The sequence below is a fragment of the Bufo bufo genome, chromosome 11 (genome assembly GCF_905171765.1).
Source record: "Bufo bufo chromosome 11, aBufBuf1.1, whole genome shotgun sequence".
In the NCBI taxonomy this organism is placed as follows: Eukaryota; Metazoa; Chordata; class Amphibia; order Anura; family Bufonidae; genus Bufo; species Bufo bufo.
The window spans coordinates 48,872,118-48,891,228 of NC_053399.1; the positions used below are offsets into that span (position 1 = coordinate 48,872,118).

Consider the following 19,111-nt stretch of genomic DNA (forward strand, 5'->3'; position numbering starts at 1 on the left):
TCATATTGATGAATAAAGAAGATTGATGACTTCAGTGGTGAGTGCCGCCTGTTCATTTCTATAGAACCAAACAAGAAGAAGCCTCACTATAACGGCATAATGTAGGGCAAACGAGAAAACAACCATATAAACCTAAAATGTTGTCAAACAAACAACAAATGAATGCCCAATATATTAAAAATATATATTTTATTTCATAATAATAAACAGATTCATTTCTATGTCTACAATCAATTGCACCAAGGAGTCCTCTCAATGATATTACCAAGCTTAGGAGTCCTCCATGTATACACTGCCAGAATCAATCCACACCCATCTGCTGTGACTGACAGAAACTCGGCCCAGATGAGCTGAGTAGTGAGTGAGGTGGGTTGTCAAAACAAATATATGAATATTCAAGAAGCAGGGCAAAGAGGGGCAGGGTGGAGGGTGAATGCACCCAGTTAGTATCAAGAGCTGGCACACTTTGCACTATTATGGGGAAATACTTGTGATTTGCATTATAAAAATGACATATCTAGATTCAATGGCACTAAGTTGCGAGCAGACAGGTGTTGCAGCTTCAAGCGGTGGCTCTCTGCACACCGCGCCAAGAAGAGACATGATCAATCCTGGCATGGTTGCAGCTTTAAACTGCTGACTTTACCGCTGACTCCCATTGAAAACAATGGGAGGAAGAACACATGCGGCCCCTGGCAGACTGGAATGGCATCTGTACCAAAATTGCGCTGGATAATTCTTTTTTTTTTTTTCTTTTTACCCTGCAGAACTACAACTTGGTGAGTATCGTAGTTTGAGGGACCTACAAAAAGCACCTGAGATTTCCCTTTACTCTCTGGCATCAATAATACACACCACTCACCACTATATAGAGCCCTATTTATTTTCTTTCCAGTTTCTTATTTAGAGTTAAAGGGTTTTTCTGAGAGTTCTTTTTACTGAGGACCTATCCTCCAGATAGGTCATCAGTATGTAATTGATGGAAGGCTTCAGGGAATGCTGTCAATCACTGGTAAGGGCCATCCACTGGACCCTGAAGCCCATAAAACTAGATATCAATCTGCAGAACTTCTTCTTCTCTATAACATACTACCTGTAGATCCAACACCATGTTCAAAGTGACAGGTTCCCTTTAAGCCTCTGATATATGCGAGCCATGCTGGCTATGCCAATAAGCAAAATATATTTGCCTTCTGAAAAGCTGAAGCCTGCAATTTAACTATAAAACATACTGTACCAGCAACTAACCTATTAACAGTCCATACCAATCACAAAGTGTTTATTCAAGTCTCATGACTGCTGCTGCCCAGTTCTCCCAGACATTAAACACACAATTTGTTTCAGGTCACTGGTTTAATAGGAAAACAAAGTGGATGGTACACTATTTGCAAAAACACAGCCTTAGACTTACCTGAATGTATTCTGTGAGCGAATTAAATATTTGTTTGGTCACAGCAAGAGACTTTGAAAAGTTGTGCTGCCCAGATTCATCAATCACCTCCTTCCCTGAGTAGTACCAGTAGAAGTCACTGATAGATTCCTGCAGAGAAAACACATTAGCTGTAGCTGAACATGATAAACGGATTGGACTACGGCATCTGAACCGTTGTATGATGTGTAACTCCGCATTTATGGAATATTACTATTGTTTAGATAAAGGGTTCAGAATCAAATGCAATAACATGTATTCAATAAATCTCTAAGCATAGACCGTTCTAGGGTTAAAGGGGTCTTTCATCTTAGACATTTATGGCCTATCCACAGGAAGTTGGCCATGTCACCATGCCAAACAGGGGCTGGAGGACCCCCATCTATCAGACATATTTAAAGATAATCTGTAACCCTGATTTTGGGCCGTACTGCACATAAGGAGTCCAGATGACTAGTCTTTATTTTCCTACTGTCCCTGCTGTCAGCACACAGAGTTGTGTGAAATACTTTGTCAGGACTTCCGGTCATGTGCACCCGAGTCCTTCCCATTATGTCAGAACATCATAGCAGTCTGGACTGTGTATGTCAATGCAGATATGAGCGCCAACAGCAGGGAAGTAGGAAACAAAAAAATAGTGATATGGACTCCATATCTGCAGTACTACTCATGTATTACTGTAGATAATATTCCAGTATTGGGGTGACAGATTCCCTTTAAGCCACTATAAACCATAACCTTTTAGCAGCATACCATTGTTGGCTCTAATATTATGTGCCAATTCTTTATAGTGGTCAGAGCTCTGTTTTTCCTGATACAGAGCTCCAAATACTCTGCACAAACATTTTGGCTGCGTTGAGCCATCACTAGGGTGAGCTCAGGAGCTCACTGTATATAGTATAGTATTGAGAGTAATATACAAACAGTATGCAGTAAGTTTACCCTAGTCAACGCTTAGCTCTATCTGCTACACATATTAAGAAGCACAGAATTTTGCAGATATCTAAACTGTGTTCAAGGGTGGACATTCATTTTATAGCCATTGTCTCATGCAGTGGTTACCCTTATGGAACACTTGCTATCCATATGTTTTTTTAATGTCAAAATCAGAATCTGATTCCTATTTTGTTGGATCCTGCCTGGTAACTGTAGTCCAAAAAAGCACTTTAAGGCATTATCCAATAGTACAAATTCCCTCCACAAGGCCCGGCCCCTCCTATAGACGATACTTACCTGGTCTCCAGCATCCGCGTCTCTCCAGATCGCTGTTCGGCCACTGTTGCATCTCCCCATCGCGTGGATCAAAACATCTGTGTGACGGGGGGAGCAGCCAATAGCAAGCTGCAATGGTAACCAGCCTCCCTAGCATCACAGGTGACGCAGCAGTGGCCGTGCAGGGATCCAGAGAGGATGTGGGTGCCGGGGACCTGGTAAGTATCGTCTATAGGATTGGCCCGGGCATTGTGGGGGGTATTTATACTATTGGATAACCCCTTTCTCTAAGAGGACCAGAAGTGTGATTTGCCATCTACATGCACAGCACACTTCTAGTCCAGCGGGGACCAGAAGCAGAAGAGAATGGAGCTTGGCGCTGGAACTAGAGCCCCTTTAACATGTTCTCATAAAGGAAAATAAAGGGCTGTTTAATTTGATCTCCAGACTTTCCTTCCTAAGGAGACAGGACAGTTTGTTGCATTCTTTATGCAGGTGCCAATGACTTCCTTCCTTGCCAAGACTGTTCTATGGGGAAGTAAAGGATATCAACATTGGCAGGATCGTTCTACAAGGCATTCTACAAAGATAGGGCATCTTAGGGCAATTACATACGGTAATATCACTATAAGAGATCAGTCTGCATGAAGTTCTTATGTTTAATAATTCTATATACTATAAATGTTGCAGAACTAAAAACACATGTGGTGCTGTGATTTTGTAAAACTCTGCTTCAAAATTCGGCCTCTGTGCAGCTGCAAGGGGAAGTGCAGTATGGAGGTAATATGAACGTAGAAATTCACAGAAGAAAAGGAGCAAAAATCGTTTGTTAGCTGCTTGTTACTGTGCTTTATGGGTGTTTTTATTTGTTTCTTTATCCTTTCTGGAAATTGCTCTTACTGTTTTGATCCTTCCTTATCACATCAAACACATCTATTATTATAGGGTTAACTGCAAACAATATCACATTTCTGATGATAATAGTAGCAGATGTAAAATATCCTCATGTGTTATAAAGGGAATCAAATTCCCATTGTATGGGCTTCGACCAAACCACAATAAACCTGTTGATTAAACATACTTGAGCGGAGCAGATTTAGCAGAGATTTCTGTTCTCGCTCATACTTGTTCTGTTTTCTGATTGCTTTTTATTTGTCTCCTTTTTCCTCAGCAGAAAGTAAAATATTTTTCTGTTACAGTATATGGAGTATATACCATGGGCCATAGCCCGTATGTGACATGTATTCTTATCAGCTGTAGGTTAAGATCACTGTCAAAAGGGAATCATGTAAGTGCTTATAAAGACTAATGATTTTCCCATTTGGGTGCTGTCTGAATATAGAACAGACGGCACCCCCACTGAACACTGACCCATTGAAGTCAACGTGGCAATTTACATAGATTTTCTGCAAAGGTCACAATTTGTGTGCGGTCCGTTTACAAGCTTGTACGTGTTTACCTGCCGGAACATGGATGAATTTAACATTGCTTATCTGAAAGGGTCTTCGAGGCAGATGATTAGTGGTTTGCTCAGCATCTATCCAACACAGGACACGCAGTGCACATCAGGTCACTCACTATAAGGAAGCTTTCCAAAACAGTGAATTATAGGGGGGAAAAAAACAAAAAACACTTCTGGTTACCTGCAGGCGTAGAAGGTAATCCACCGTGCTAATGATAATATTCACTGTTGTCGTATTCCCCATTTGAGTCCTCAGGAAGTTCTGAAAGTCTGAAGGAGAAAAGACAAAACATTTTTTGTAGTGTGACGCAACATACAGCATATTTTTCATTTTATTTGAAGTGAGTATTGCTAAGGCATGTCTGTCTACAGAGCAGTACTGACTGTGAAGGCAGCTGGGGTTAATTCTTTTTCCCTCCCTGCTGGCTCCTATATATTTCTAGAAAGGAACATTTGTACTATGCATATATATTTGCTCTGCTCTCCTGCTATATTGACACTGATCAGCGTGGCCAATGCTGTCAGTGAATAATTCTTCTGTATCCTTGACGTGCTGAGTAACTAACCAGCCTCAAGGAGATGCAGGGTAAATCGTGCAGTCAGCTCTGGCTATTGAGTAGGAGAGACGGGGTAGCTGAGTTATATATACACTCACCTAAAGAATTATTAGGAACACCATACTAATATGGTGTTGGACCCCCTTTTGCCTTCAGAACTGCCTTAATTCTACGTGGCATTGATTCCACAAGGTGCTGATAGCATTCTTTAGAAATGTTGGCCCATATTGATAGGATAGCATCTTGCAGTTGATGGAGATTTGAGGGATGCACATCCAGGGCACGAAGCTCCTGTTCCACCACATCCCAAAGATGCTCTATTGGGTTGAGATCTGGTGACTGTGGGGGCCATTTTAGTACAGTGAACTCATTGTCATGTTCAAGAAACCAATTTGAAATGATTCGAGCTTTGTGACATGGTGCATTATCCTGCTGGAAGTAGCCATCAGAGGATGGATACATGTTCTCATTCTGTTTACGCCAAATTCGGACTCTACCATTTGAATGTCTCAACAGAAATCGAGACTCATCAGACCAGGCAACATTTTTCCAGTCTTCAACAGTCCAATTTTGGTGAGCTCGTGCAAATTGTAGCCTCTTTTTCCTATTTGTAGTGGAGATGAGTGGTACCCGGTGGGTTCTTCTGCTGTTGTAGCCCATCCGCCTCAAGGTTGTGCGTGTTGTGGCTTCACAAATGCTTTGCTGCATACCTCGGTTGTAACAAGTGGTTATTTCAGTCAACGTTGCTCTTCTATCAGCTTGAATCAGTCGGCCCATTCTCCTCTGACCTCTAGCACCCACAAGGCATTTTTGCCCACAGGACTGTCGCACACTGGATGTTTTTCCCTTTTCACACCATTCTTTGTAAACCCTAGAAATGGTTGTGCATGAAAATCCCAGTAACTGAGCAGATTGTGAAATACTCAGACCGGCCCGTCTGGCACCAACAACCATGCCACGCTCAAAATTGCTTAAATCACCTTTCTTTCCCATTCTGACATTCAGTTTGGAGTTCAGGAGATTGTCTTGACCAGGACCACCCCCCTAAATGCATTGAAGCAACTGCCATGTGATTGGTTGACTACATAATTGCATTAATGAGAAATAGAACAGGTGTTCCTAATAATTCTTTAGGTGAGTGTACTGTCCCTATAACGTATGTTGTAAATAAGCTACTCCCTGTCTCTCCTCAATAGCCAGTGCTGACTGCATGATCTGCCCTGCACCAATGATACAGAAGAATTATTCACGGTCAGCGCCGGCCATGCTGATCATTGCCAATATAGCAGGAGGGAAGAGCAAATATATATGCATAGTACAGATTTTCTAGAAATGTACAGGATTAATTAATCTTCACAGTGAGCGCTGCTCTGTTGTGTGCCTAGGCAACTCTCATTTAGAGAGTGCTGCTAAGGGGCATTTCAGGGCAAGTTTTCTCATATAAATCTTCAAGTTCTCCGAATAAAGTGCATTTGAAAAATGTTCACTATCACTGTCCCTACACATTAGAAAAAAACAAATGTCAGTTACACTTTAATGACAGTTCAAAGAATGCTAGCTAGGTTGATCAGGTAAATAATAACAAATCTGTAAAGAAATACTGCATCTTCATTGTATAATGCTGTGTCTCAATGCGTGTCTCTGTAAGGGATTCTAGCTGGTTCTCTTCAATAGAAGGAATTTCTGACATTTTGGGCTTTGCTATTTAACTTACCGTTGTTGTGTCCTTCACATAGAAGCTGCAGGAACCTGAAGAGGTCTCTTGTAAATTCATCATTCTGTAAAACTTTTTCACCTTTGAAAGACAACCAGTGTCAACACAGTTCAAGTAACTTCAAAATGTCATTGGGTACCATTTACTTTACAGTTAGACCGCTTTCACTCAGTCAGTGATTTCCATTAGTGAATGTGAGCCAAAACCAACAGTAAAGTCTTCACAGAAATAAAGTATAATGGAAAGATTGGCTTGTGTTCTGTGTTTTTGACCCGAACCTCACAATCAAGGATGGAAAACACTGACCAAACACTGTGAGGAAGCTGTCTTTTTTATACCCTCTTGTATTTTCTGTTTGCAGGCATTGTATTACAAATGTAGACATATGGACGGCATAGTCGGCATCATGTGTCTAGCGATTCATAGCTAGTGATGGACATCGGCTGGGACTGTTCGCGAACGCGATCAAATGTTCGCGAACCGCAAGTTTGCAGCGGGCCCCATTCACTTTAATGGCAGGCAAACCTGAAAAAGCTTCAGCTCATATTTGCAGCCACCAAATACTTAGTAGAAGTGCACAAATAGTCCTACAACATGGACAGTGACATACTAGAGGGGGATCAATGACAAAAATTCCAACAAAAAATATGTGTCTTAATCAGGGGACATTATGCATCTTAAAGGGAAATTCTCTAGAATGTGCCCTGTCGGAGCATAGAATTTTTTTATTTTAGGCCACAGGAGTACGGGCCTTAAAAATTAGGCAATCACCTGACATAAAAGAAATTCTGATTATGTGGCTCGAGGTACATTATGCGGTCAATGGATAAAAATTTTACTGTAGGTCACTGGACTACAGGCCCCAAACATTAGGCATTCACCGGACAGAAAAGATCAAGTGATTATGTGGCCAGAGGTATATTACACGGTCAATGGATATCAATTTGACTGCAGGCCAGTACAAATACAGGTCAAATACATATGTTTAAAAGACCTAAAAATATAAAATTGGATTAAAAACATGGCTAACGAAATCCCCCCTCTTGAAAAAAAACCCTAATGATAATAGTTGAAATTCGATAACACGTGGTCGTCACTGGTGTTGAATTCCTCAGAGGCCCCAACAATTATTCATTCGCCGTACAGAAAAGAACAAGTAAGTATGTGGCTGGAGGTAGATTACACGGTCATTTGATAACAATTTTACAGCAGGCCAGTGTACTACAGGTCCCAAAAATTATGCATTCACCATACAGAAAAGAACAAGTAAGTATGTGGCTGGAGGTAGATTACACGGTCATTGCATATCAATTTTACAGCAGGCCAGCGTACTACAGGCCCTAAAAATTATGCATTCACCGTACAGAAAAGATCAAGTGATTATGTGGCTGGAGATAACGAAATCCCCCCTCTTGAAAAAAAACCAAATGATAATATTTGAAACACGTGGTTGTCACAGGTGTTGAACTCCTCCAAAGCCCAAAACATTAGGCATTCACCGGACAGAAAAGGGCTTTTATGCCGCTGTATTTACCTAAGAGAGGGACCATAATTTGCTCTGAATGGTGGCGGATAGTTGTGGGCTGTCATGAGGAAATTCAATTAAAGTGACCAACACATCTTCAAAACGCCCTCTTCTTGCATGCGCTGTTGGATTGGTACCCGCAACTGTTTCTCTGTGAGTGAAAATTCCTCTGCCAGCGCCCGCAAAAGCAGAATGCAGTATTTCTCGATGCAAGGCCTGGAAGTGCTGCATTCTGACAGCCCTCTGTGATGCTGGTAACATGTCCGCCATTTTGTTTTTGTACCGGGGGTCTAAGTACGTTGCCACCCAGTACTGGTCCTTGCCCTTTATGCTTTTTATACGGGGGTCCCTCTTCAAACACTGGATCATGAAGGCCCCCATTTGCACTAAACTGGAAGCGGTGGAGTGGCCTGGCTCCTGCTCATCGTCCAGGATAATGTCGTCCTCGGTCTACTCCCCCCATCCACGGACAACACCAGGGATCCCAGAAAAGTTTAAAGCATGCTCTTCTTGCTCATCCTCCGCCCTGGCACCATCCCCCTCTGACTCCTCTTCAGACTTCTGTTAACTTGTCTCAGATGAAGTAGCCCCCCATGGGAATTCATCAATGCGTATTCCTCATCTTCCTGCTCCTCGACGGCTTGATCAATGACATGAATCAATGCATGCTCCAGAAAGAAGGCGTAAGGTACGATGTCACCGATTGCGCCCTGGCTGCGACTGACCAGTTTGGTGATCTCATCAAATGGCCGCAGAAGTCTGCATGCGTCGTGCACGAGCAGCCACTGGTGTGGTGAAAAAAAAACAAGCTCCCTAGAACCTGTCCTGCCGCAGAGTTCGTACAGATAATTGTTAACTGCACGTTTCTACTGGAGCAGCCTATCAAGCATATACAAGGTGGAGTTTCAGCGTGTTGGGCAGTCACAAATCTGATGTCTAACGGGCAGGTGGTGTTGCCGCTGAACGTCAGCAAGGCGAACCATGGCCGTGTAAGATCTAAAATGGGCAGAGATTTTCTTGGCCTGCCGCAAGATGTCCTGGACCCTGGGGTATTTGGCAATGAATCACTGCATGACTAAGTTCAGGACGTGTGCCATGCATGGCACGTGTGTCATTTTGCCCTGTTTCAGCATGCTCAGCAGATTGGCACCGTTGTCACACACCACTTTACTAACTGTCAAATTGAGCCGGGTTAGCCACTGATCGGTCTGTGACTGCAAAACTGAAAGCAGTGCAGGACCGGTGTGGCTCTTGGCTTCCAGGCACAACAGCTGGAGCACAGCATGGCAACGTCTCACCTGGCACGTCGAATAGGTTTTGGGGGGCGCAGCGGAAGAGGTGGTAGCAGTGGAAAAGGAGGAGTCAGCCGAGGAGGAGATGGAGGATGGAGTAGGAGGAGGAGAAGAAGAGGCAGGCCTGCATGCAATCCATGGCAGTAACACCAAATCCACACGCGTGCCACGGGTTGCATGCTTGACGGCCGTCAGAAGGTTCACCCAGTGGGCAGTAAAAGTTATGTACTTTCCCTGCCCGTGTTTGCTAGACCACGTGTGTGTGGTCAGATGTATCTTGGCACCAACACTGTGTGCCAGAGATACATTCATTAGCTGCTGAAAGTGGCCATATAGCTCTGGGATGCACTTCTGGGAGAAATATTTCCTTCCGGGGACCTTCCATTGTGGCCACAAATTTTCTAAAGGCCTCCGAATCCACCAGTTTATATGGCAGTAGTTGGCGGGCTAGCAGTTCCCGCCAACTACCACCCTCCTTGGGCTGATCTGGGTACTGACGTCAGACCGATGGGTGGCGGCCGTTGCTTCCTCCTCTTTCTCATCCGATGTCAAGAATGGCTGCGCATTGGTAAGGTCTTGAAATGGATGGGAAAATCGAGCGGAGGGGATGTGGTGGTGGTGGTGGTGTCTTTGGGGGTGCACACAGCAGAGTAAAGAGGGTGCAGATAGAGAGGATGAGGAGGGTGCAGAAGCGGAAGGCTGAGTGAGCCACTCAACCAAGTCTGGTGCGTCCTTTGATGTAATCGCACGCACCTTCTGCAATTTCCCACTTAGGCTCCGGCCTGCTGCACCTGCACGACCCCTACCACTTGTGAGGAATGGCCTGCCTCTTCCTCTGCCTGTCATTTTCAAAATGGCCCTGTGACAAAAGTCCCTATAGAAGAGCAGTATTTGTGGAAGAAAGTATATCTCACCCCTGCCTCAATCAGTTTTTTGGGGGGGCAACTAGTATATCACACCAGTAGAATTTATTGGTTCCAATAGCGTTTGTCACTCTCTTTAGCTGAGGTAATGCGGCAAAACCGCAAACAAATGCTGCACTACCTAAATGCACTATATAGAAAGTATATTATTGGTATATCACACACCTGCTTTAATCACTTTTTTGGGGGGGCAACTGGTATATCACACCAGTAGAAATAATTTGTTCCAATATCTTCAGTCTTCTGCGCAAGCGCGGCCCGGCCGGATTCGACAGGCGAGATGTGGCCATAACCAGGGGAGACGAAAGACAACAATCAGGTAAGAGGAGACTTATTTTCTCAAAACGAGTGGGAATTGGGTAATAAAATGTATTTACAAAAATGATCACTGTCAAATCATTAACAGATTTAACAGTGATCATTGTGACGGGAATACCCCTTTAAAAGGACTTTTGTGGCCCTATTAGCTAGCGTTTGGTGTCCCTAACAGTCTGTCCCTGCTCCACACAGCAACCTCTCCCTACACTGGAAAAGACTGAATATAAAAAGGCAGCCGAGATCAGGTTTATTTATAAAGGTAGGGGGTATGTTCATGTGCTGAAACATCTCAATTGGCTGTCCTGTACCATCTGATGGATGTGTCATGGGTCAAAGTGCTTCACAATGTAAAAGAATATGGCACCGGCAGACATCGCCAAATGTTCGCCCATTCGGCGAACCGCGAACGAGCAAAGTTCGCCGCGAAACGACCGCTGGGTGAACCACAAGGCCATCTCCATTCATAGCTGCCTTTAAAAATACTGACTGTTACATCCAGCTTTATGTTATAGAACCTCCATGCAATCTGCTCGGTAACTTATCACACTTTTCGGTATAATACATGCAATTTTACAGTTGGGTAATAAATGGGAAAGGAATATTACATGGTATGGTTGTTAAAATGCAGTCACGGACTACTCTTTACTGTGGAAAAAAAGACAATATACAGATGTAGCCGAGCTAAAATTGACTCTGATGACTCTGATAACGCATGTCACAGTGTTAGATCAGTGCATCTGTATGTTTCAAACAGAATAGATGGAGCATAACAAGTTTGTGAATATTGATATGATGTTCGTGTACTGCTCGTTTCAGACACATTGCAGGAGAATCAAAATGTGTTGTCTGCTATATTACATGATCAAGGTCCGTTACCTTCTCTTTAGAATTCATTGATTGCATTTGAAATCTTAAAAAGGGACAACTCACTTGTGGGAATTATTGATCTGCACTGCATAACTACTCTTTATAGTGAGGCACAAAAATAAATTAAATACGTATATGTCTAGCAGTGTCGGACTGTCCACCACTAAAATTCATTCTGGGGGCCCACTGAACAGCTATATGCAAAATACCTGCTCACACAGCAGCAAGCAGCAGCAAAATGCTCAAGATGACTGATTACGGAGGTCCCTGCAGCGATTTTAAGAAGTCAGGACCTTGAGGAAAGAGAATACTGTCTGGCCTGCCTCTATATCTAGAAGTCATCTCAGCCACCAGATGCATTACAGATGCAACAGTTTGTTAAAGGGGTTGTCTAGGTTCAGAGCTGAACCCAGACACATCCCCGTTTTTACCCCTCTGCCCCCCCCTGACATGAGCATCAGAGCATTTAATACTCCGATGCTCTCCTTTGTGCAGGGCAAAGGCTTTTTTAGGAGATCCGGTGACGTCCTGGATGCTCCATAGGGACTGCTTGGTGGAGGCTTCCGTCCAGCAGTGAGCCCGTTGACGTCACCGGCACTAATAGGCAGGCTTTAGCGCTGCCTTAGCCTGTAAAACGCCCATCAGAGACGGTGACGTCACCAGGAGCACTGCTAGGTGGAAGCCTCCACCTAGCAGTGTAATAATAAGCCCTTGCCCTGCGTGATCCAAATTCTTCGATGCTCATATCAAAGGGCCTGCCTGGGTGAAAATAAGGATAGATTATTTAAAGGAGTTGTCAGGGTTCAGAGCTGAACCTGGACAGCTCCTTTAAATAATCTACCCAGTTTTTATATGGATGTAGGCTGGTTGATATGCTGTCTATCTGTACGTAGTGAAGTCAGTCTACTGTGCCATGTGCCACCTGTGCAAGTGATGGGGGGACTGGGGGCCCACCCTCTCTCAGGGGCCCACTGGTGGATTCATCTGTTCCCCTGTGGACCAGTCCGAACCTGATGTCTAGGCCCACTACATAAGATAAATATTTCAGACAATTGAATTCCACAAGAGAGGCAAAATAATAAAATTACTTGAAGACATTAATACAAAACAAGATCTACGGTAGCAAAAGGTAAAAAGTGAATAATTAGACATGAGCAAATAACTAATTAATGTCTGCAGGCCTATGCTGATAAGATGAAGGTTGGTCTGCTACTTTATCTAGAGCGAGCATGCGTCCCTCAGCATGCCATGTAGATGGTAACAAATGCCTGGAATGAAATGTAATTAAGAATACAATTATCTGAAGTTGAAGCATTGCTTACCTCGTTCCCGGACAATTACTGCATATATAAAAAGAATAAAAGAACAGGGAGAAGAAATAGAAGGTTACTGTTTCAAAATACGTCAGCTATACAGTTCAGTAACATGTAATGAAATGGATCATGTAGGCATAAGCTGACCTGTGATGTGAACGCACAATTAGGCTTGACCCCTAAACTCTATAACAGATGACATGTGAAATGGATGGCTGAACTGGTTCTGGTTCACGGCTTTCATCAATGTATTAGAAGGCCTGTGAACTGAAGTGTTTTATGGGAAATCATGTATGGAATCCAAAGCATTATTTGTTTATTTATTTAATTTATGCACTTATATAGCGCTACTATATTCCGCAGCGCTTTACAGACATCTGATATCATGTATAGAATCCATATTTCCGATTCAATTGGAAATGGAATCTTTTAAAGGGTCATGTCACAATGCTACAGATTATAAATTAATTAACACATGGAATATGCAGCATGATATAGAGCAGGAGGAGCTGAGCCGATTGATATATGTTTTGTGGGAACAGATTTAGTGCAGCTTCTTGTAATTTGCTAATGTATATCCCTGCTCATTTGGGCTTTGGACTCCAGTGTGCGGTTTTACTCTCTAGTGACTGATAGTTATGTCTCTATGTATACTTATACAGGGAAGGCTGTCAATCACTCAGTAGCCCCCACCCCCCACAATCTAATCTGCAGAAGGAGTCGAGCAGAATAATATAAATAAAGTTTAGTGGGAAAATATTCAGTACAACTTAGAATTTATTAACATAAATCTCTGCTGTTTCTATGTTCAGGAGTGTTAAAGGGATTGCCCAAGATAATTAAAGGGCATCTGTCAGCAGATTTGTACCTATAAAACTGGCTGACCTGTTGCATGTGCGCTTTTGGCAGCTGAAGGCATGTGTGTTGGTCCCATGTTCATATGTGCCCGCATTGCTGAGAAAAGATGATAATTACTCTTACCGGTAATTGGATTTTCCGTATAGCCTCCACAACAGCACTAAGCAGGAGGATATATTCAAATAGTTGAAAGAAGAAAAATCGCGGCACTCACCATCAACTTCCTTTATGCAGCTTTATTGTATGTAAAATAATGGTAGATGCGGTGCACCGCACAGATACATCAGGCAACAGCCGTTTCGCGCTGGATTATGCTTTGTCAAGCCTCCCATGACGTGGTGGGGAGGTGTACTATATACATCACTCCCACGTCATGATCGAACAGGTGAAATGATCACTTCAATCTACAACTTGATGTCCTTATTAAAAACATATCGATAAACATCAATATAATCTAAAACCATATCATATAGACACAGCTAAGGCATTTTTGTCATTTAATCCCAGAGGACCCATGGGATCAGTTTTAATAATCCATGCTGCTTCCCTCTGTAATAATATGCGCTTCCTATCTCCTCCTCGTTCAGGCATATGAACTACCTCTATCCCTGCACACTTCAACACATCATCTCTGCCTCCATGTACATCATGTATGTGTTCAATAAGTCGAGTAGCTCCAATTCTACTTTCTATTGATTATTTTGTGTTCCCTGAATCGCACGTAGAAAGGTCTAAAGGTCTTCACATAAAACCTTCCACATGGGCAGAAAATCACATATACTACAAACTGCGTCTTGCAGTATATGAAGTGTTTCACTGTATGGCCCACTCCTCCTATTTGTAGATACTTATGTCTATACATGTAATTGAAATTCCCTCTCGGTGTACATTTCCCTAACCAATTTAAATCCGTTCTTGGTAGGTTCCTCCTGGTGATGACATCCCCTATAGTTCTACACCTTCTGAAACTAATAATGGGACTGGTGTGTGTCTTATCTTTAAAATTATCATCTTGTTCCAGTATATGCCAGTTGTTGAGGATCACACTCCTAATTACTGGGGCCATGGGGGAATAGGCAAATAAACACTGTCCTAGCGTTTTAACTGTTCCTTTGTTTTTCCCTTTTCTTCAATGTTAGTGCCTTGTTTTGCTTCTGTTTACATGCCTTCACATAAGCTCTGTCTATGATATATTCAGGATATCCTCTCTGGAGAAAACGTCTCTTCAGCTCCTTTCATTGCTCCTCAAACTCTATTTGGTTCCTCACTATTCTCGTCAAGCACATATATTGGCCGTAAGGGACTGCCGTCTTAACATGGGGCGGGTGAAAACTTTCTTAATGTAATAGTGCATTCGTGGAAGTAGGTTTTCTATATACAGTAGTATGTAGACTCCCATCCCTGATCATTACCTTAACATCCAAAAACTCAAGTTCTTCTTTTTCTATTCTGCTAGTAAATCACATGTTCATATCAGTTGCATTATTTTTGGATGTTAAGGTAATAAGGTAATGATCAGGGATGGGAGTCTACATACCCCTGTATACAGAAAACCTACTTACTTCCACGAATGCACTATTACATTATGAAAGTTTTCACCCACCCCATGTTAAGTGTAGAGAAAATGGAGAACCGCACTCTAGAGGTGTTTCTGGTGCCAACAAGGGCTGGGTTAGCCACGATACAAATAATGAGAATTGAGGCACTTAGATTGTTTAGCTTTGCATTTTCAGAAAAAGTTTATTGATACAAGGGTTTTATATTCTAGTTGCCCAAATGTTACATCACACTCAGAACGCAAAAATTTACTGAATGTTTCGGTCCCAACGGACCTTCCTCAGCGGTCAAATTATCTGTAATTAAATGGTACATAGGACATATCGTCATTGTCAACTAGTATTAAAACTCAAACAAAAGAAAAGAGAACAGGGAAAAGAATCAGCAGGAAAATCAAACTATAAAAAACACATAAAGAAGTCAAGTAATCAATATCGGGTGGTACAAAAAAATATACATGATTGAGGGTAGTAAATACTATCTGGTGAGCTGCAATTTCCATGATTCAAGAAGCAAGTATAGGTGGTCATGAACATGATTTTATACGTGTATATAGTGTAGGAAGGTGCAAGGGTCCGTCATTGATGGAAGGTATGTGTCACCGAGGTTCCTGGCCTCGGTGAGATAAGAGTCGGTAGTTTCAAGTGTCAGCGGCAGCTAGTGCTGACTGACACTGTTTGCTGTGAAGACTTCACAGCATGACCAAAAAATTCGTAGACAGGGGCTATCCACAGACTATTCAAAATAATGCCTTAAAAGACTTGGAGGACACTTCTCTGCCATGTCAGACCCCACAAGATAATTGCAACAGAGTAGCTTGCGCGTCACCACATACCATCCTCTAATAGCTAAAATACAACAAGCCTTAAGGAAACAGGTCTTTACTAGCTAAAGCCGATCCCAATGTTAAAGAATTCCATCAACCGCAGCTCACCTTCTACAAGAGATCGCCCAACATTAGGGAAGGGATAAGTTAGTCAAGGCCGATGTGGGCAGCTTTACCAGGATACGAAAACAATTATTCCTATGCAGCCAACGACAAGGAACATACCGCTACCTACATTATGCCCAATGTTCAAGCGTAATCAAGGGAAAAATTGATTCATCCAGAAGAGGGGGTAATCGGATAATCCTTTTAAAGCAAAGAGAAGCCTTTTGGATCCACAAATTGGGAACACTTTCGCCGCACGGTCTTAACAGCGAATGTGATTTCATCAATATTAGATACGCTCTATATGGTCATACATGATGTGTACAGGGTCTAACATTATCTTGTTTTTTTTACAGACCTGCTGATCCTTTAACTACAACTGGTGAGGGTGAGAAAACACCCCCTCCCCCCTTTTTTCCCCCTCCACTCCCTTATCCCTTTTTCCCTCCTTCCCCTCTTTCCAACCCTCCCCTTTTCCCACCTTCTTCCCTTCCCTTCTGTAACGGATCCGCTTCCGTTAATGGACGCTTCCTAGCTTGCGCCGAGGACCACAAGCACCGCACTGGACACCACAACCTCCGCAGACTCCACAACCGCCGTAGCTTAACTGGAGCCGCGCCGTCTTCCTTCCACCCTGAATGAACCTCCAGCATTCAGGACCGTGTGGGAAAGATCTCTCCTCCAGGGAATATGCAGAGCATAGCAATCCCCAGCGTGATGCAGCAATTCCCTCCAATAACGAGACGAGGCTGCGTTCTGAAGGGTTAGAAAAACATGAACTGAACTCTTTATTGAGGGCTACCCGCCCGTATTTATGCAGGTCCCCACAATGCATCATGGTTTCCTCCTCTCTGCCCTGGAGACACCCGAAGTGCAATTCAATTATCTCCCAGGACAAAGGGAGATCACCAATACACATGTGGGAACAATAGGAGAGGAATCCCCACCCGAATACACAAAATCCTCCCTTCTGTCTGGGATATAATTATGGATTAACATAACTATCACACACAGTAAAAATACAGTTTTTAAACATACACTGTAACTTTAAAACCATACATTCCATCTCCATAAAAATTACATATTTAAACTCAGCATACATCAAACATAAACACTTCCAAATATCGCACAAATCTCTACAGCGGATCAAAAGTTTAGTGGAAGTCCTTTATGACCGATCGCAAGCACAATTTCCTGCCCAAAACAGTTCCATAGATTTGGGCTGTGCGGTCGGTCAATTTCATGCAGAAAACGACTAAGTCCCATCTTCGAACGGGACTTAGTCTCTGGAGCTGAAAGTTCAGTATGGAAGAAGGTAACATGTCCCGGGGCCATAGTCGTAGGGCAGGAGGCTAGCCATAAGTCCTCTACAATGCCCAGTGGCAAATTGCAGTTTGTCACACACCTTCAATATTTTATTTCTCCCATTTTACGTGTTATAGCTTTCAACAATTTTCCCAATCCATATTGTTATTTCCCCGATTTTAATTACTGCTTTTTTCCTTGACTTTAATTATTTTCAATTAATACCAGGCACTCTCCCGCAATCATTTGTTTTCCATGCGCCGACATGATATCATATCATTATTTATCACACTGCCCATATGTTGTATTGAATTTCTCTTGTGGAACGCAAGTTCGGGTCTCTTCCGCTCACATGACGTCTTTGTGGAACGCTTGTGTCCTGTCTATCAAGTGGGACCTGTTCACGTGACCGGAACTACATCTGGCCCATACACTATAAGATAACGGCAGGCGCACCAATGCTGCATATCCAGCGCCCTCCCATCCATTCCACATGCCTCACAGGTATCTGATCTCATCTTTTTCTTCCTGGACTACTTTCACTCCCAAGAGAGTATGCGGTTCCAACGTATTTGAATTGTCGATTAAGATGATATGAATTAAGATGAATAACTGAAGAATTATTTATTTGCATAGTGTGACAGACCAAATCATTAATTCTCTTGCTATATACACGTATAAAATCATGTTCATGACCACCTATACTTGCTTCTTGGATCATGGAAATTGCAGCTCACCAGATAGTATTTACTACCCTCAATCATGTATATTTTTTTGTACCACCCGATATTAATTACTTGACTTCTTGACTTCTTTATGTGTTTTTTATAGTTTGATTTTCCTGCTGATTCTTTTCCCTGTACTACTTTCTCTTGTTTGAGTTTTAATACTAGTTGACAATGACGATATGTCCTATGTATCATTTAATTACAGATAATTTGACCGCTGAGGAAGGTCCGTTGGGACCGAAACGTTCAGTCAATTTTTGCTTTCTGAGTGTGATGTAACATTTGGGCAACTGAAATATATAACCTTTGTATCAATAAACTTTTTCTGAAAATGCAAAGCTAAACAATCTGAGTGCCTCCACCCCATGTTAAGACGGCAGTCCTTTACGGCCAATTTATGCGCTTGATGAGACTTGAGGAGCAATGTAAGGAGCGGAAGAGACGTTTCCTCCAGAGAGGATATCCTGAATATATCATCGACAGATCTTATGTGAAGGCATGTAAACAGAAGCAAAACAAGGCACTAACATTGAAGAAAAGGGAAAAACAAAGGAACAGTGAAAACGCTAGGACAGTGTTCACATTTGACTATTCCCCCATGGCCCCAGTAATTAGGAGTGTGATCCTCAACAGCTGGCATATGCTGGAACAAGATGATAATTTTAAAGATAAGACACACACCAGTCCCATTATTAGTTTCAGAAGGTGTAGAACTATAGGGGATGTCATCACCAGGAGCAACCTACCAAGAACTGATTTAAATTGGTTAGGAAAATGTATACCGAGAGGGAATTTCATATGTGGACACTGTTCTATGTGTAACTACATGTATAGACGTAAGTATCTACAAATAGGAGGAGTGGGACATACAGTGAAACACTTCATATATAGTGTTGATCATGAATATTCGAATTTCTAATTTTTATCGCTAATATAGGTACTTCGAAAAATTCGCGAATATTTCTAATATAGTGATATATATTCGTAATTTCGAATATAAATTTATTTTTTTAATCAGTACACATGATCCCTCCCTGCTTCTAGCTTGTGGGCCAATGAGAAGGCTGCAGTATATTTGACTTTAGGAGTAGTGTTGTTTGCGAATTTTTCAACTTACAAC

The 19,111-nt window shown here is 42.5% G+C and overlaps 1 protein-coding gene across 1 annotated transcript in view; it reads right to left on the minus strand.

Annotated features, from left to right (window-relative positions):
• RYR3 (ryanodine receptor 3) overlaps positions 1 to 19,111 on the minus strand; it is a 734,312-nt gene that overhangs the window by 113,895 nt on the left and 601,306 nt on the right. Inside the window, exons 84-87 of the mRNA XM_040412592.1 lie at positions 12,622 to 12,639; positions 6,375 to 6,455; positions 4,285 to 4,373; positions 1,412 to 1,540 (exon numbers count right to left, since the gene is read on the minus strand). Of these exons, the coding sequence (XP_040268526.1) occupies positions 1,412 to 1,540; positions 4,285 to 4,373; positions 6,375 to 6,455; positions 12,622 to 12,639 (317 nt within the window). The remainder of the gene's footprint in view (positions 1 to 1,411; positions 1,541 to 4,284; positions 4,374 to 6,374; positions 6,456 to 12,621; positions 12,640 to 19,111) is intronic.